The 19,792-nt window shown below is 45.4% G+C and overlaps 1 protein-coding gene across 6 annotated transcripts in view; it reads right to left on the bottom strand.

The window, feature by feature from the left end:
- The window catches only part of Fli1 (Fli-1 proto-oncogene, ETS transcription factor), a 128,734-nt gene that overhangs the window by 28,820 nt on the left and 80,122 nt on the right, over positions 1 to 19,792 (bottom strand). For 5 of the 6 annotated variants that reach the window (XM_048796117.1, XM_048796118.1, XM_048796121.1 and 2 more), the window contains 3 exons: positions 14,544 to 14,698; positions 10,012 to 10,215; positions 1,569 to 1,634 (listed from right to left, as the gene is read on the bottom strand). In XM_048796117.1, the coding sequence (XP_048652074.1) occupies positions 1,569 to 1,634; positions 10,012 to 10,215; positions 14,544 to 14,698 (425 nt within the window). The remainder of the gene's footprint in view (positions 1 to 1,568; positions 1,635 to 10,011; positions 10,216 to 14,543; positions 14,699 to 19,792) is intronic. The other variant, XM_048796122.1, reaches the window with a different exon arrangement.

The raw sequence follows: 19,792 nt of genomic DNA, 5'->3' as shown, positions 1-19,792 counted from the left end.
TCTTCTTCCTTCCAATGATTCCTTTCCTTTGTCTCTCTCTTGCTTCCTTCCAAATCTGCAAATGAAATGAAACTTCATAAGTGAGACTCAATAAGAACTCCCAAATCAGGCTTGGCTCCTACTGACTTAGTTCAGCCCCTGCACTTGACAGGCAACTGAGGCTCAGGGGAGAGAGTGGTTTTCCCAAAGGAAGCCAAAGCTTCCCTGACCTCAAATGTATTTGCCTCAAAAATAGATGTTCTCTCTTATAGACATTTGAAACCTGATGTTAAAATAGGTCATCAAGTCAAGTTTGGCTTAGAATGCAGAATGAGTCAATACAACTTCAGTTTTCATGATGCGATTCAATAGATCTGATTTGGAAAGAATATACAATAGCAGAAGCAGGACTGGCCCTCGGTGGGGTAGGAGAGAAAAAGGGAACAATTGAAAAACACAAATGTTTAAAAGTAGATTCATTATAATCTATATTTCTTGCATTAAATAAATGTTCTGGTCATTGTTAAATTATAGATTCTTAACAGCAAATGTCAAGTCCTGTGTGATCAAAGATGTAGCCTTGGACAAGACACAGGGGCTGTTTGGGTCTCTGTTTTCTCTGTATCCCATGAGGATATTGAACCAAACGGTCTCTTCCCTCAGAAGAGCCTGGTGCATCTCCGAAACATTGTTCTGCTCTACGCAATATGCAACACACACCAAAACCTGCCTTTATTCTATAAGATGACAGGTGTGAGTTAATTGATTCAAATGTATGATATGTCAAGATCGTTGTATTGTCATGAGCAACTAATAAAAAAACAGAAAATAGGGGAGGAGAGAGAGTTTGACTGCCATACTCCTATCATTCTGAAAACTCCCACTCAAGAACCCTTCCTCCGTGGAATTTTTCTTTTATCTCAGAAAGATTTTTTTCACTTCTTCTCTAGGTTCTAATAACCATTTGTTCACATTTTTTCCTCCATTAACCTGGATCCATGAGTTATTCACTTGGTTAAAATTTAACGCAGTGTCAGGACCAATCTTCATGACATGATTTGATAAAGATGCTGAGAAATGCTATTGTGATGTGTGCTAAAATCCTTGTTGGCAAAAATAATTTGCTGAGACAGTTTTCTTTCTCTCTGAACCAAACCAAACCAGACTAGATCAAATCCTCAAATCTCCATTTGAACCATGAATTGATACCACTAAAATTTGTTAGGAAAAGAACCTTAAAAAGATGGCTGTGCTGAAATCCTTGAAATCTTTATTTCATTATCTTCAGAAGAGAAAACCCCCAACTTTCAGCTTTGAAGTAGGCAGTATTCATTTCTTTTCATGGACAACACATATTCTTTTATGGAATAATAACTTCAAGTTTTATCTTTATGATATCATTACAAGATATTTCTTCAATGTAGCCTTACAATTGGTGGCACAGTGAGAAAAGCTTTGGTTTCTTGTCTTGTATGACAGAAAAGACTGAGTGTAACAAGAAAGTTGGTGTGCAGATCTAAACTTTTCCACCCCAATCTTAACAGTATGGGACTGAAGAAAATTCTAAGTGCTTGAGAAAACAGACTTACCTTCTTTGACACTTAGTCGTGAGGACTGGTCTGTGTGGGAGGTTGTATTATAGGCCAACAGTGAACCTGAAAAGCAAAGGGAAAAAAAAGGACAAAGATCATGCCATAGTTTAGGTCTAGAATGTACCCCCAAAGCCCACTGAGAGGCTCAGCTCCCAGTGTGGAGTTATTGGGAGCTGGCAAAACTAACCAAAGAGGTGCAGCCTCATGGGAGGTTTTGAAGTCTCTGGGGGTGTGCCCTTGAAGATGATACTGGGACCCTTGTTCTCCCATTTCTCTTTTTTGTTCCCATTTGTGAGGGAAGCATGTGCTCCTATCATGATGTTTATCCACAGCCTCAAAGCAACACGGCCAATGGATCATAGACTGAAACCCAATACTGTAAGCCAAAACAAAACTTTACTCTTTATTAGTTGATTATCTCAGACATTTGTTACAGTAAAGGAAAGCTGACTAATACACGTTAAAATCAAATCATTGCTCTGTGATTCAGAGTAGGAGATGGCATGAAAAGGGAGAAGAGGGGAAAAGGAGAGAGGAAAAGTAGACAAAAGACTTCCAGAGAGCAAGAATAAGCTAAAGCAACTTATATGCTTAGAGCCAATCATGCAGGAGTATCATAGCTTATGGAGTTATGGCCAAGGTAGATCAGAACAGACTACTTGTTGAAGAAATAAGTCTACGCCCTCCTGAGTTGGCCACATTCATACCCTGACGTTCTTGGGCACCATGTCATGACCATGTCATGGAAGAAACACAGGATTGAGAATCAGTCCACCCAGATCTGTCTTGGATCTGTTACCAACTCACTGACTGATGGTGGGTACTGGTGGAGAGGACACTGGGAGTTGGGAAGGGGGTGGGATGGTGATACTATAAATAGGAACTTCTGCCTCCTTTTTCCTATGTCTAAGAGAACACAACTAACCATGAGGAGCCAGGCACTGAATTTCCTGCCATCCCAGGGTGCTGACACACAGTCTTTTTAAGATTACACTTTGATGCATACCTATTCTGTACCAGGCCAGGCATTTTGAAGGGATATCAGTTTGTGTTGCCACATATAAAATACATCCTCCCTTTCCTCCTAAAACTAGATTTATTCTTTTGTTTAAAGTGAAGGCTATGTTTTTATTTTATAAAATGTAAGCATTTGAGGAATTCTTGTCATGATTCTCCTGGGGAAATTTTAAAACGCCATCAGAACTAAGGCTCGGATCTGCTTTCACCAAGGATACCATAAGCTCGGCACATGTGTTTGAGGCTGAGAAAGTCTTTCGAAACAACCCTTCCTTTTGCTGCTTGTGGCTGAGGGGACTGACGGGGTGCCAGGCTGGGAACGGGCTGTCAGACACACCTATTTTTAGTCCCGTCATGGAGGGGAAGCCGAAGCAGGGCTGCCGCCTCACTGCCTCACCCAGCTGTGGGCGTTTGGTTGTGTGCCTCAGAGAAGCTGTGAGCCTTACCAGACCGGACTGCGGGGAGTAGGATTTTAGAAGAATCTTCCAACTGCTAGGACATATGACTTTTAGCTTGGGTGACTGTTCCTTCTAGTCCTGAAACAGTTCTAGCCAGGAGTGGGGCAACTCCTGGAGACTGCTATATGCCAAAGCGCAGATATGTGGAGACTGTTTTATAAATGACACTCTCACCTGAATGTGATACCAAGAATTGGCTCCTATTTGGTGATTCCATTCTCAAGAATATCGGTGATAAAGTGGGGCAAGGATAGCTTCATTTTGGTGGAGGTCATTATGCAAATGAGTTTAAAATTAGACCTGCCTCTTACCAATGATAAGCTTTATGACCTCTATCCATTTATCTCATCCAAGCCCAGACCTCTCATCTGGACAAGAGATTGATAGTAACAACCTTCCTGATAGGGATGTTGTGAGGATTAAGTAAAATCCTCTGTGTGTGTAAAGCTCAGAACAGATCCTGGTTCATAGTAAGTGCTCAATAAATGCTAGCTGTTGTCATTACTATTTTTATTTCCCTTTTCCCAAGACACACACAATTACCCTTTATATGAGAGGTTGCTGAGCCTTTGTCTTGCCTTTTGAAATTAAAGTTATGAATGGGTTCTGCTGCAATAAGAAATAATCCTCCGCGACTGAAAGGAGGTTAAGCAAAGGAATCAAATGTTCCAAGGGAATTCAAAAGAATCTCAGGAATAAAAGAATGTCTGCATCTCTGTCCCCGACATTCTCTCCCTGAGGCTGAAACCTCACTGCTGGAGCAAATAAAGAAAAATGACGGTCTCTGAGGAGCAAAATGCCTGAGTCATTAGTGCAAAGTTAGTGGAGAGCACGAAGCTTAGATAAACCACATTTATTAAATTTCCCCCCTGGTGAAAGTTCTTCCTTGGGCACATGTGAATTCCACAGGAAACTCCCAGAAAGCCAAGGGAAAGGGTCGTGTAACCTCTCCAAAGCTTGCATGTAATACATATTTCATGGCAACCTAGGAAAAGGGTTTTGCCCAAAGTTTGTTCTTGGTTCAAGTTTCATTCCTGAGGAGGGGCAGGCCAGAGGCCTCTTGTCTCTCTCCCAAGGGACCCACATTCTCTTCTCTAATTTTTTAAACCAGGTCCCCAGGCTATAGAGAATGATATAGAGACTCTTTTCATAAGGGAACTTGTTCTGATGCAGGAAAGTCCTTCCTAGAGTCAGGCCTCCTTCCTAGTTGCTTTGAATTTATTTCTCCTGCTTTGAGGACCTCTCTGGGCTGACCTGGAGCCAACCTAGCATGCTGTTAATCTCCTAAGTTTTCCTAACCCATAATTCTCAGAGTCAACAGGGTAGAATGGGAAAGACGGAAGCCAATGCCCTTGGACAATGCATGTATGATGTGCCAGAGGCTTTTCTATCTATTCTCTCTCTTAGTCCTTGCATGAGTCATACAAAGTCAGTATCACATTAATCCCTCTTTTACAGATGAGGAGATCAACATTCAAAGAAGACAAGTTATTTGCTCAGGATCACACAGCCAGAAGTTGCAGAAGGCAGGATCCCATCTGATCTCTCTACAAATCCTCAGCCCACTATCAGCTCCTGCAGCCTCTAAGCCAAATCAAAGAAACTGGCAAAACTCATGCATGGTGTTGAAAAGCAGGGTGGTGGTTAACTTTGGGGAGAAGAGTTAGTAGTGATGGAGAGAGGGAGTATGCCTCTCTTCTACTCCTTGACTTGGGATGGGTGGTGCCTATAAAAGTGAGTGAATGCATTTTTGTGATAATTCCCCCAACTGTGCCCTTGCAATTTTTTGCAATATTCTGTATGTTATATGTCAATTGGAACATTCATTTACTTGGTTATTTGATATATGTACATATGTATATGTGTGTAGATATATATGCATGTATATATTTATTTATTCACAGCACATTTTGCTCTTAAATGCACAAAGTAACTGCTGCTGATTGGAATTGCCTTCCTAAAGTAGGAGCATCAGGAAAAGATAATTTTCCATTTTTGAGTCCATCTGTCCCTGGATACAGAATCTAGGATCTGAAAGGAGATGGGAACGGGCACCATGAAGCTTTGCAGGTGTGGGGCAACCCCCACCTCCACCCACGGAGGAGGGTGCTTTCTTTAGTTCCATATTCCCTTTGCCTAACCTGCTTTTCATCTGGGACACCTGGAGCATGGGAGACACCTGGAGCAGCGTCCCAATGTCAAAGCCTTTGTCTGGGCCTCGCTGTTGCCATAGAATCCACCAGTGCCCCTCATCCCTCGTCGTCAGCCTATTGAGCCAGGTCTCCCTTTTCTGCACAGTCAATGGCCCTAGCTGAGTGTGGGTGGGATGGGCTGGAGGGGGTGGGGCAGGGCAGGGCGGTCAGACTCCTAAACAACAGGCCTGGCTGAGTGCTGAGTCCAGGGCGATCTGGCCTTTTGTCCTGCTGGAATCCTGTTCTTTCCTGGCCAAACCTGGACCTGGAAGGGATAATTCTTCACCAGCATGATTGCCCTGATCCATCACCTTTGCCCGACCATCTGAGGTCGCAGGTGGGAATACTACAAGATGCAAAATGTGTTTTCCATTAAGTTTAAATTAAAAATGGGAATCAAGATAGATACCTTTCCTGTGGTCTCCCTGCCACACAATATATTTCATTCTCTTAAGCTGCCACTGTTTGAAAACACAGTTTCTTAGGTCAGACCCAGAAAGACATACAAACCCAACTCGTTTGTTAAAGGAAAAACCAAACCAAACAGAAAACCTTCTTCTTCCTTCTGCTTCTGGCCAGGCCCCCTCCTCCCAGGAGCTTCTGGACTCTTGGACATCCCCAAACTCCCCCCAGTGGCCCTGAGGCTGAACTGCCAGGTCCCAGCCTCATCTTTCGGGGGCCCAATCTCATTTCCCGCAGCCTGCCTTTTGCAAACACAGCCTCTGCCCCACGGGGTGTGTCTGGGAGAGATTCTGGTGGGGCTGCCAATCAAGCCCAGAGCTTGGGGCTCTGTGGGGAAGAGAGAGGAGTTGGCGGAGGATAGATTTGGCTTAATCTGCCTCATTCCAGGAGGCCACAGGAAAGTTTTTTGGAAAGCACTTATCTCTTGGTACAAATAAAAACAAAACACTGTGGGGTAAGTGGCCTGGCCCTCTGAGTGGAAGCCCTGGAAGAGTGAGGCTAACTCTCAGGCTGGGAAGAGGAGGCAAGTGTGGTGCAGGTTGGCTTGCTGTTGACTGTGGGTCGGGGCATCTCTCGCCAAGATAGATCTGTCATCTGCAGTAGCATGAGGCTTGGGGTCAAGTCACAATCTAGGACTTCAGAGGCCTGAGGCTTAGAGACCAGGACAGGTGCTTTTCAGTGCCTGGATGCCTTAACCAATTCCTGAAGAGTGTCAGGCCTCAGTTGCTTTGGCTTTGAAATGGGGATTATAAGAGTGGTCCACTTGGTGTCCACTAGGGGGCACCCTGTCTATGTAAAGTGAATGACATCTAGGCAGATGCTGGCCTGTCTTATTTCCAGGAGATTTAAGCATTCTTAAAGATTTAAGCATTCCCCAAGAACTGAGGCATCCTAACCAGACACAGCCCTCTCAGTCCTTGAATTTCAAGTGTGGGTGGTGTTACAAAGCAACTCTGTCTGGGACAGTTGAAATGCCCGAATGTGAAGACAGGCACCTCCAGGCAGGCTGGATAAATCCTAGCATGAGGGACTTGAGACACTGCTATTTCTTCCTCACCCTGGAAAATTCATCTTTAAATTTAAAATTTAAAAGTAGAGCTCCCCTCCCCAGACAACCAGAATAAACAGTCAAGCACTTTTTGTGAAAGTATAAATTTGATGCCAGATTTTCTTATCCTACAAGGTGTCCTTTTTTTTTAGAATAATCCAGAAAGATTAGATCAGAACAGTGCCACCAATTCTTATCTATAACAATCCTCACATAGGTTCTGCTCCCCAGTTTTCCTCTAATGGCTATCCTTTACCCTCCTGTACTTCCATCTGCATCTGGGATCTCCACTATCTTTCTTCCACTTCTTGCTAAATTATAAATGTTTGCACTCGGTCCCCCTCTCCAACAAAAGGACAAGATGACAGGCACAGGAATTAGCACCCCTTCCCCTTGTCTCAATTCAGTTGACTTAACCTTTTCCCCAAGAACTGGCCTCCCTCCTAAGCGCAAATCATCTACTGGAAGTCAGTCTGGAAAAACTATAAAGTGTTTGAAGATACGTTGGTCAGCCTGAGGGAGTCCACAGCAATCCAGAGAGCTAACAGTCACTGGCACTTGGCCCCCTACAGATAGATGTCCTAGCAGCCAGCCACCATCCAAATAGAGGGTCCCAGAAGCTGGACCCCAAGAAGGACACCAATGAGGAAGAAACATGAATAAGGAAGTTTCAAGTCTAGATTCCTCAACAGGCTCTTTCAACACTACGTTGGGGCAAGATTTCTTTTTTTCTTTTTCTTTCTTTTCTTTTTTTTTTTTTTTAAAAGACTTAATACACCGTCTTAATCTTTGCTTTGGCAGGCAGACCTTGATGCACAGACCACCTTACAGTGAGCTCTCCCATTTCAGCTGGTATCATAAGCACTGCTGATTTTTTTCACAGTAAACCTTTAATGCCAGGGCAACTTCCCACCATGCACTGCTGTCACCCAACCATCCTCCTGGTTCTGGAAATCTGTCCTGGGCTTTCCAAGGCCTTCCATAGCCAAGCTTGATTCCATCTCCTCTCAACTCTGAAAGTTGCTCTATTATTAATCCCCTTTCTAGAAATTTTGTATTTTGATTGCTTTAGAGTCATCTTCTTTGATGTCTATATATGTTCATAGAAAGAAGCAACCCTTTTTCATGCCATGTTTTACCCCCATATTTCAAGCTCTGTTCCCCCTCTTTATTCTCTACTGGGTTACTTACTATTCACTCTTGCTTTCTACCCTCCTCCAGTAGGAAGTCTCCTGAGGGTCACCAACTGCCACCTCCTCATATTCCTGGGCCTTTTGAGCCACAGGTATTTGTCTTATTTCAGTGTCTATGACTCAGGTTCTTGGTGACAGGAAGTACCAAGAGGATTTGGGCTGTTTATAGACCAGTCAGAAAACCAGGCTTATGGGTCCATGGCCTGAATGGGCTTCCCCCCTTATTGACTCTGAATGCACTTGAACACACTCCCAACAAAGGTCTCTACAGTGGAGCCAAAAATTACTAGGTCCTTTATGTGATATATGAATATGATATTGTATATCAAATATCATATCATATATATCATAAATGATATAATGTGACCTATGTGATATGAATATCACACTGCTGTCATCTCTTCTCTCACAAAGAAGGAAAAGATTCAGGGATCTCAGCCTCCTGCTGATGCTAGGAGGGGCAGAAAAGCAGATCTGACTGCTGCTCTGCCTTGCTGTCTTCTTCATGCACCCACCTTCTGTAGGCCTCCCTCTGCCCCTGCCCTTTCTGGATCATTGCACGATTCCAGTCAAAGATCCTTTCCCCCATCATTCTATGAACACTGAAAGCCGGAGAAATACAGATCCTTAGAAAGATGCTAATCATCCAAAGCTTAGAGAAACTCGATGGAAAATGGCCCCCTTTCTGAAACAGCTGCTTCTTGGACTGACCTCATATTGCAGCAAGACTCAGACATGAGGTCATTGCTCTGGTGCTAACATACACTGCGTCATCTACTCTCACCCACTGGTTCCCAGACGCCTGGGAGAGGTGACCAGATAGCCCGGAGGGATAGGACGGGTGGAAACTTCCAAAGACATTTAAAATATTTTTCCAGCTAGTGTGAATTGCCCCCCACTCCCCACAGTGCACTTTGTGCGGTTGCCTTAAGACAGCAGATCATAAGGGGGTGGGGGAGTTAAAGACCCACTGAGCAACAGAAAGCAAATAAGGCACAAACCAACTCAGAGGCCACCAGACCAGGAAAGGTGGCTGTGTAGGTACTAAGACCTCAGCTTTTGAAGGGGACTTTATATCAACAAACTCTTTCCCAAAATTTAAGCCTTTAATAGTCCCAGCCTCTTTTGTCACTAATAGTCAATACTACATCCAGAGCCTGCCCACTGTCTGGACAGGCCTGGTCATGAGGATACCCCTGCATAGATGAGCACACATTGTCTTCCCCTGGCTTCAACTCCCTAATCTTAGTACTGTGATTTCGGGCCACAGAACAACTCTAAAGCAATTAGGAGTAGTACTGCTATATCACCTGGTGAAGAGTTAAGGCTGAGATTTTCAGAGCAGGTCCCATTCTCTGCTCTGTGTACAGTTTATATCAAATGAAATTCACCTTGAACTGATGGGCACTTGGTGCTGGGGAGCCTCATAGTAGATAAACCCTTTCTTTCTTAAGCTCTCCTTTTCCAAAGCTTTTTTGATGTTGTTGTTCTCCAGGCTATACCAGGAGAAAGCTTCCTGTAGATCCTATCACCCTGGTGGCATGGGCTACTCTCCCTGTTCAGCAAATAAGTGTGCAGGAAGCAGCCTGTAAGGCAGGGTCAGGGGGCATCAGAGTGGCCCCAGGATAAGGGGAAGTTACTATGTCAGTTTTCAAAACTTAAATCCCAAATGCACAAACTCAGTTTCCTGCAGGAACTTTAAGTCATTTCTTAGGAAAACGCCAGCCAGACCTTCCATTTCTACATAATTATGAGCAGAAGTAACTTCTAGAATGAGGCTTTCATAGGACCAGGGTAACTAGCCTCTGTTGACCCCCAACCCCCATGTCACAGCACCCTACTTTTTCTGCATTGCCTATTTTGCTTCCCTTGATAACTCAGGATTGAGTCTGACCCTTGAAGGGTCTGTAGGAGCCCAAATGACCTTGAGGGGTTGCAGCCCCAAGGGTACCACTCCTAGGCCTCTGCCCAGGTGACTAATACAAATGACAGTGACCCCCTTTACTGACCTGTGGGGAACCCAGCAAGCCCCACAGAGCTTTCTCCAAGACCTGGGCCCTTGGCACTTACTTTCCCTGAGGTAACTGAGGTGTGACAACAGCACTTCTGTGTTGTAGAGCGAGGTGGCTCGGAGGAAGTCCTCCTTGTTCATTTTACACAGTTCCTTGCCATCCATGTTCTGGAAAAAGGAGGTGTCAATCTCCATCAAGCCGTACTCCTTTATCGCCCACTCTAGCCACTGCCGCACGTGCTCCTGCGTCCACAGCGTGGGGTCTGTAGAGAAGAGGAGAGGTCAGCAAGGAAGGCTGCTCACACAGTCTAGAAGTCCCCCTTTCTCTCTCTTCCCTCTCCTCCTCCCTTCTCTTCCTGTCTCTCTCCCTCCTTCTCTCTTCTTTCTTTCTTCCCTCTTTTTCAATCTTCCTCTCTTTCTTCCCTCATTTCTCTCCGTCTCTGGCTTTCTCCCTTTCTTTTCTCTTTCCCTTCCTCTCTCCATCTCTTTCTTTCTCTCTCCCTTTCTCTCCCCTTTCTCCCTCTCTTTTCTGTCCATCTCTTTTTTCCTCCCTCCCATTTCCCCCTCCCCTATGTCTTTCTCTGCTTTCTTCCCTCTTTTTCCTTCTCTCCTCTTTCTCTCCCCTTTCCTCTCTCCATTTCTCTCCCTCCTGTCCCCTTTTCTTCCCCCTTCCTCTCTCTCTCTCCCTTTGCTAGTTCCCTTTTAGATGACCCCCCTCAGAGCAGCCCATCTGACTCTATGGCAGCTGGTGCTGCCTGAACCACTTAGCTCTCTGGGAAGGCTCTTAGCTGCCCCCTGACAGGATGCCCCTTAAAGATCTTGGAGGGCAATTGAGACCTTTCCCTGAGAAAAGTGGCATCAAAATGAAAATAGACACAATTGCATGGATCCAGGGACCACTGTCTCTGGAAAGGGGAACCATCTGTGTTTTTAAGAACATTAATGATTTCAAGAAAGAGCACCAATCCCTCAGATGTCTATAGAAAAGAAATATCTGTGCATGAACTTTTATAGCAATCCCATCTGCATGGTTGGAAGACCCAGTGGTGTTTGATATGAATCCAATCTGGGTTTTTCCCTTTTGGGGACAGCCGTGTTGAAATGTCTACCAGATCATTCCCCAAACATCTTTAGGATATTTAAATACTCAAAGATTAGAAATGATGTTAAAGACAGGAAACTTTTAGCCGTGAGTGAATTTGAGCAATGTAAGGACAATAGCTATGCCACCATGGGACCCTCACAAGTCCTCAGCCAGGTGTGTGGGGTGCACTTTCAGGTTCTGTACTAAGTAGGACCCTTATTCCTTATCCCTTGTTACATCTGGAACCCATCTCTTCACTTGTCAACCAATTGTTATTGGGTCCAACAAATACCTTAAATTATGCTCATCGTAGAAGAAAACTATGTGGCTCTTAGCCTGCCCGCACCCAATACCTATCATAAAATAGTAGCAAAGCAATAACTAAGCAGTGGATTTCATGGTGGTAGTTCAAGGGTCCTGGGTGGCAGAGAAGAATGTGAATGTGGAGAGTCCTAGTAGGCTTCCTGGAGGAGGAGAGACTTGAATTTTATTACAAGACAGTGGGTCACCCCTGACTTTTACATGACCTGTTTTATTTAGCATGCTTATTTGGCAGGAATATCTGTGCTCCCTAGCAATCAATTCACACACTCATTCTGCAGAGACTGTGAAGGCTCTTGGCAAAGATGGGAACAGGGTTTGATGCTTAGGAGAGCACTAGGGAAGAAGGCAAGGTTCTATTGCCTCACCAGAGGGCATTGCCCAGAGCTTTTAGGGGGATCTTCTGCTGGCTGTGTGCCTTTGGCAGGGTTCTCCATCTCACCTTGGTTTTTTATATGAAAGCATCTGGGTGTCAGGGCTGGGTATGGCTTACAATGTGCCCAGTACCACACATGCATGGGAGCAGTGCAGTGTGTGTGCTGGAGGACCCCTTTAAGAGGAGAATTTGGGGATGAAAGTCACAGGCTGCTGCTGCACGTCATACCAACAATCCAAGACCCTGTTACCAGTGGTAGCACAGCTGTGGGATGCATCAGCTTCTCCATTCATCCCACTTTTACTCATCAAGGAAACCTGGCAAAATTGGTTCTCCCCATTCTACAGATGGAAAGTGGAGTCATAGATGTTCAAGTCTCTTGCACAAAGACCCACAGCTGGTAAGAATCTGTGTTGGGGTTCCAACTGAAGTCTTCCCAAAGCCCCCTCCCCTCTTGCCTCCTCACCATCCTCAATTACTCACCTGTAAGTTACAAAGCCCTTGTGCCAAAAAGCAGAGCTCCTCTAAAGCTTCATTGTACAAGTGTGCATTTGTCTCTTTCAGATAAATTTCTTGCTTTTTTTACTTTTACTCTCCAGCAGCAATTAGGCACGGACCATTGGTAAATGGAAATACGTTTGCACCATTTCAGAATTCTAAAGAAAAATGTCCTGGAGGGAGTTGGATTATGTAGCATATTATTTCATCCTTCACTTCTCCTAATTCCTCACTTTTAGTATCCAAGGCCTCAAATTCAATTTTATACCCTATATTTTATTTATTTTATTATTTCCTCCCTTGCTTTGGGCTCTATCACAATATTATTTCTCTCCCTCTACAGCACAATGAATTATAAATCTTCCACTCTGGATCATGCTAAACTCTTCCAAATGTATTTCCTGGATGATTTAGTCCTAGTTTCTTCCCATCTGAACATGGAGCTAGTCATTAACTAGGGCGCTCATTTATACTTGTCTTAAAATCCCGTCATAAATTCAATTGGTTGTTCCACTAATGTTTTATTGCTTTGATTTGTGGACCTGCCCAAATGAGACTTTCCCTTATGTCCAGGAGGCTGACCAGGAGGAAGCCAACATGTCTGAGGATAATTCTTAAAGATCTAGCCAGTGGCCAAATAATGAAGCAAATCCATAGCTCATGAATTCCTTAGGCGAAGTGCTTTGAAAATGTTTGATATGAATTGACACTATTTTCATCATTCCTGCTACAGTTCACTTGCCCCATTGAAGTCCAACTTTTTGCTATTCCCTTTGAAAGCATGTCAATACCAATTAAGAGTGAGAGGGTCAACCCACCATTCTGGCCATTTGTGTCCTCTTTCCATAAGCCCGCCCCAAATGACTACCAAAATGAGATGGTGCCAACAAATTGGTTCAGAGACAATGTGATCCCCTAATGCTTTAGTCCCCCAAGATTCTCTTCTTGTGCTAGACTGAAGCAGGAGAGCTTGATACCCAGTGAGCAAGGAAGGCTCTGCCTTGCCTGGGGAAGCATTGAGAGTCCCCACCATGTTAGTTTTAACAACATAGTCGCATTGTCTTTGAGTAGGGAGAAGATGCACCTGGGCTAATGATCACCAGCTGATCCCCTGAAGGAGGCAGGAGACCAAACATTAAATGACATAAGATAAAGCAAATTTATCTTATGCCTGGCAGCTGGAAAGCACTCCAGAAATGAAACTCTTCTTCCTCTTCTTTTGTTAGTGGAAGAAGGAACTTGAACAGTTTTTAAATATTGTAAGGTACAGAACAATTCCCACAACCCCCTCCTCTCCTGCCTCACTCTTCCCTACTTTTCACCTTCATCTCCCCTTGAGTTTAGCCCAGAACACATGGATGGGCTGTGGTCCCAGGATATGGTGAGGTACAGCTTTCCTTGGAAGGATGGTCCCATCTCAAAATCGTGCCTTTAGACCAACACATTTTTCTGGACTACCTCAGAGAGTCGTCTGATCCTCTGTCCTGAGACACAACTGCCTTTTCACTTTTACAAATGGAGGGAGTTAGTCTCTTTGGTGGAGCTATTTTGGTAAGGTTAGTTTTGGTCCCTCCCTGTAATTCACTCTGTTTAAGATCTGGACATTCTTGCTCCTACTACCTGGCACCCGTTCTACACGTGGCAGTTTTCAAACTCCCTTTGTGTCCGGGTGGCAGGGCTTGCTAGTGAGTGCAAGCCCAGGCAGCATGTCCGGCCAATGGACTGAAGAATTGAACAATGGTTTTATTTTCTGTAACCAACAGCACCAATACCTCGGAAAAAGAGACTATTTTTACATAATGACATAACTTGTGGCACACGTGTGAAGGCACTCCGTTTGTTAAATATAGTTATTTCTATTTTAAAACTGAAAGAGCTGGCTGTAATTTTGGAAAGGTGGAACCCAGCAGATGCCAGGAAGTACATGCCTGAAGGGGGGGGGGCATCAGTAGCCACCCTCCTCCTTAAAGACAGGGATGGCTAGGTCTGGGAGTTCATGGGACTCCTTTTGGGATGAGGTAGTCTTGCCTCTGAGCCTCAGCAGGTCTCATCCTAGGGTACCAGGCCACTGGTGTAGAGTATGTGATGTGCTCTGAAACCAGCACTTCGGTGTTCTGCTGAAAATTGGGACCCTGTCTTGGATGGCAGCTAGGGAGTCAGGAAGATGAACAGCTTTCCTAATTTTGCATTTCCATGGAGACTAGGGTACCAGGTAAGGTTTCAATGCCCCGTGGAGCAGGCCTACCCTTCCACTACAGCCCCCAAGGAGTGGTGAAGTGAATGCTGGCCAGGCAGCCTGGTTCCCAAGGTACCTGCGGGCACAATGACTCTCCTCTCGTTGGTGGTCATGTTGGGAGGAGGGGGGCCGTTCTTCTCGTCCATGTAGCTGTTGTAGTTCATAGGGTTGGACTCGCCTCCTCCTACAAGCTTGCTACATTTGCTAACGCTGCAGTCCACCGGAGACTCCCTAGAGTGAGAGGAGACAAAGCCCAGAGGAAGTCATTCCTGATGGGGGCAGCTTGCCCCAGCCTCAGAAGGGCAGGCCAGTCACTCAGATACCCGTGGAGCCACGTCCAGTCCACCTGAGTGTAATGATGATGATGAAGATGATGAAGCTCTACTTCCCTCCTCCACAGTGCCACCAGAGCTTTCTGCAAACCCCAGACCAATCCTGTAATTAGGGTACTTAAAAATGTTTGGCAGCTCCTTAGTGAACGGCCCTCCCAACCTCACTGCAGTTTGCAGTTTTATCCTAATTGCCAGGCAGCTCTTGCTCTTTCTAGTCCCTGCTCCCGGACACTCCTTCTCTGCAGTCCCATAGCACTCTGTGTCTGTGCTGGGTATGGGACTTTTCACACCATGCGATTCTTAACTTGGCATCAGCTCTCCTCCTGCCATATTATTTTTTGAGGTGGTGTCATTACATTCTTTATTTAATCTCCAGTAGCCTACATAGTGCTTTACATGGGAGGCGAGTGATAAATGTTTTCTTGGTGAGCTATTTCTTTTACATATATTTCGTTTTAATGCATTTGTCACACACTGTTATATTTGAATTTCCCAATGACCCTCCAAGATAGGTACAGAAAGGTTACTATCTCCTTCTTATGGTTAAGGAAATGGAGAGGTGGGGATGAATGGCCCAGAGTCACAAAGATATATGCAGGCTAGGGATGTTGCTCAGTGGTAGAGTGCTGGCCTAGTGTGCATAAAGGACTGGGTTTAATCCTCAGTACTTAAAAAAAAGGGTGGGGGATGTAGGCTGGGGGATGTGTGCTGAGGGTATGGCTCAGTGGTAGAGTGCTTGGCTAGCATGCACAAGTCCCTGGGTTCAATACCCAGCAACACACACACACACACACACACACACACACACGATGCAGGTCTCATATTTAGTGTTAAGCTTCTTTATCAAAACCCACATGCAAAAGAACTGATTGCTATTGTGAAGGAGAAATAGAATCGAGGAACTACAACCTGATAGAGGTTGTGGCCCCAATAGAGTGTTGCAGCCCTGATCACTGAGTTCACAGAGGATGCAATCTGAAAATGCACAAGAGAGAAAGCAAATCACCTAACATGGTCACAAACGACACAACCCAATTAACACCTGGTCTTTTGCAGCATAGGGATAGAGCAACCGTCTGGAGAGCTGGGCTGACACACCCACTGTGGTCACTTGGTGCCACAGAGCAGGCAGGCAGAACACTCCATATAGCTCTCAGTCCATTATCATGGATCTCCCAGTGTGTCTGGGGAGGGGCCACCTTGCCATGTCCAGTTCCCACTTAGATCCTCTGGCAGCAGGACCAGAGGAGACCCCTGAAAGGCCAAGTAGGGGCTGCAGCCAAGGTTACACCAAGCAGCAAGCATCCGCTCTGGCAGCCTGGGAGACAGCCAGTACTCTGAGAGCTCCAAACCAGACCTTCAGACCAAGGAGGTCAGATAAGGTTCAGATTACAGCTTTCCAACTTCACGCTGCTAACCTCTCCGGACATTCCAAAGGCCTAGCCACTGCCCTCTGTCACTCTGCCGTGGGCAGGAAGGGACCACTGAGGGGGTTTAAGGAGCAGGGCTGTGCCAGACAGGGACCCACCCATCCACACAGCAGGGAGAGCTGTTACCAGCCCAGCAAGAAGGGGAACAGCCCAGGGCTTCCCAAGACTTGGGCAGGGTGGGGGAGGCCTGAGCACATTCAATAAAGAAAATTAAATGAATTTGTTTCTTAATCTGAAAGGAAAAAAATATTGAAGATCACTTATCATAGCTGGGAGATAAATGCTCCACTGAGATATTAGAAGTCAGACGGTAATTTTTTCCTGATGTCTTACAGAGGGAACATGGGCTGAAAATGAAAATAAGATGTATAACTTACACATGTTAGAATTTAAGGTTTTACTATTCGCCTACTGTTTTTCCAGGCAGAGAACCAAGAACCAGCCGTCAGAGTCCCAGATCGTTGAAGGTTTAATGTCCCCATGGCAGTCGGAGGGGAGGCAGTAGCACATCAGGGCTTTTCACCAGCGCTTGGCCCTCTGGCTTCTGCTGTTGAAGGACTTGGCCTGAGATGAAGCAGTCCCAGTCAACCCTGGTGCCGCGTCTGAGCTGAGCTGGCCCGAGCATGCAGCCCCTCCACCCTCCCCATGGCTAACCACATGTGCGCATGCACCCACGCACATACACAAGGAGACACTCCAACACACACAGATTCTACCACACACACACATAAACACACATCGCATATACTCAGTGCAAACATGCACACACTGTACCCCATGTGCACACACACTCCACCACATGACATACATACACAATGCAAACATGCACTCATAAGCCTACACACTCCACCACATAGACACACAATCACATATATATGCACACACATACTCTACATCACACACTCCACCACACCTATACACATACACCACATACAATGCAAACATGCACACACTCTACCATGTATGTGTGTACATGCACATACACAATACATATATACCCACAAAATAAACACATACACTCCACCACATATGACACACACAACACACAAACAGTGCAAATATGTATATACTTACCACATATGTATGCATATACATATCCCATTATGACACACATACACAATGCAAACATGCATTCATGTACCTACACTCCACCACACACACAAACACACATATGCACATATATACTCCACCATACAACACATACATACATGTACACACTCTGAAAAACATGCACACATACATTCACACATACACATAAAGGCACACACCCACTCTCTCATGATACAAACACACACACAATACTATCTTCATGCATAGAATACAGAAGACACCTGTGCACACACCCATCATCTACCACACATAACATACATAATACACATACTTACACATGTACACAAGTGACACAAAAGATATGCATGCATGAGTGCACACACTCACACACACTCACACACACTACACACACTCACACCACACAATCTGGTAACTTTTCCCAGATTCTTGACAGATGTGAAACAGTTCAAGTGCCAGAGAAGTGCGGAGGATTAAGTTGGCCTGAAACCAAGAGAGCAAGGTTTTCATTGGCTGGGGGATCTCTGTGGGAGAGGGTGGGGTTGACAGGACACACACTTCCCCTGGAAGGTGCCCAGAGCCAGACTCCGTGGGCAGGGTATGGTGGAAGGGGAGGAGCCTTTTCCATAGGCTTCTCCCTTTATGAATACAGGGAGATAATTTTTGAAAACCTCTTTCTCACATCAGCCAGATCTCTAGGGATTTCAAAATTAAAAACTGAGCCCTAGCCATGTAGAGAAAATCAAAACTTCAAGAACCACTAAAAAAAAAAAAAAGTGATTGTTGATGGTTTATGGCCATCAGTGGGTATGGATGGAAGGGTTGGTCCCTGGTGCTAGGAATAGAGGAAAATAAGTATAAAAAGTTAAGACATTTGGTAAAGCCTGCCTAATTCAGAACCTTGGAAGGAGAAGAGTCACAAGCATCACTGGGGAAGTGGGTGAGAGCAGGAGTGGGGTTCTATTTCTTGGGCAGCCATTAGATGTCTGGCAAGTAGAAATTCCTTTTTCACTAGCCCACAGAAGTTCTGGCCCAGCTTTCCTCCTCTCTCCCTCCTCCTGCCCTGGGCACACCTGTTTCTTAGCCAGGCAAATGATCTGTCTTGCAGGGGCAACTTCTGGAACAAGGCCCTGTCCTTGGTCCCAGTTCTCTGTGCCAGGTTCTGCAAAGGGCATCCTTATGGAGAAGCCCTGACACCCACCAACCCTTGACCATTGCCCTTGCCCGGCTGGCCCTCCTCCAACTGCTCAGGGCAAGAAAGAAGGAAAGCCATACCTCTCCCGCTCGCCTGCCAGACTTCCCTCCATTCTCTGTGCCTCCGCCAGACAGTGTGGCCATGGGGCTCAACAGCTACTGCTAAGGGTGGGTACAGGTGAAGCCCAGCATAAAGACTGCTCTTTAATGAGGCAGCTGGCGCCTGTGAAGAGGGCTCAATGAAAACAAGAGAGAGGGAAGGAGGGGGAGCATGGACGGGGGAAGAGGCTTTGCCATTCAGCCTGCCTGCATTGCTGCTAATTTGTATTGAGAACTACACTTGCAGCTAGCAAGGGGTTGGGGCCCACAAGCAGCTGACAGCAGTAGGACAGGTGACAAGAGGGACAGGGGCTGCCACAATAGAGCAGGGAGGACTTAGTGCTTCTGAGAATGTAGCCCAGAGTCTCTCCGTCATAGGGCCGCCAGAAGCTGTAGCTCAGCAGGCCACAGTTAAACTGACCAGGGCTCTGTAGCCTCTGCCTTTTGTCACCACCATGGGACATAAGCTCTTTACTCCTCTGCTTTTATTTTTGTGTGTTCAGTGAACATTGCCTTTAATAGATTGTTAAAGATTATCAAAAGTGCCTTGCAAACTGTTAAGCTTTAAGACAAGGAGTAAAATCTTGGGAGTTTGGATGAAAGGAGATTTCGAAGACTTGTCCCCAAAGCTACCACTTTAGACTGCACAAAATTCTTTTTTAACTTCCCATTCAAAACGACTGAACTCAAGTTATATCATCAAGGTCCAAAAATATGTAGCTGAACCAGACTGTGAAGGGACTCATCCCCACACACTGCAGAGGCTGGTAACATTTCCAGAATCCTGAGGATGAATTCCCATTCAGGTTATGTATAGCAGGGTTCAGAACATGAGAATGTGAGTCTCAGGGTGTTCAGTGCATCCTGATACTGTTGGCCAGTCCAGGAAGTGTCAGGACAGGTTGACAGTCAACTCAGGTCCTGAATGCCAGACTCCTAAGGCAAGAGCTTCTCTTTTATAAAACATAATTCTTTCTTTCATGGGATGTTTTCCCCAATCCCCTTGAGACAGGATGCAGCTGATTTATTTGCATACCACAACTTGGCTCAAGTTGCTGAAATCTATATCCAACATAGTACCTGTGGACCAGGCTGTTTGAGGGTAACCCAGCCTACCAGATTCAACCACAACAGGAAGATAGGAAGAGAGAGAGAGAGAGAGAGAGAGAGAGAGAGAGAGAGAGAGAGAGAGAGAGAGAGAG

The sequence above is a fragment of the Marmota marmota genome, unplaced genomic scaffold (genome assembly GCF_001458135.2).
Source record: "Marmota marmota marmota unplaced genomic scaffold, marMar, whole genome shotgun sequence".
Lineage (NCBI taxonomy): Eukaryota > Metazoa > Chordata > Mammalia > Rodentia > Sciuridae > Marmota > Marmota marmota.
The sequence above is the reverse complement of the archived record's forward strand: the minus strand, read 5'-3'. Positions and strand labels throughout refer to the sequence as shown.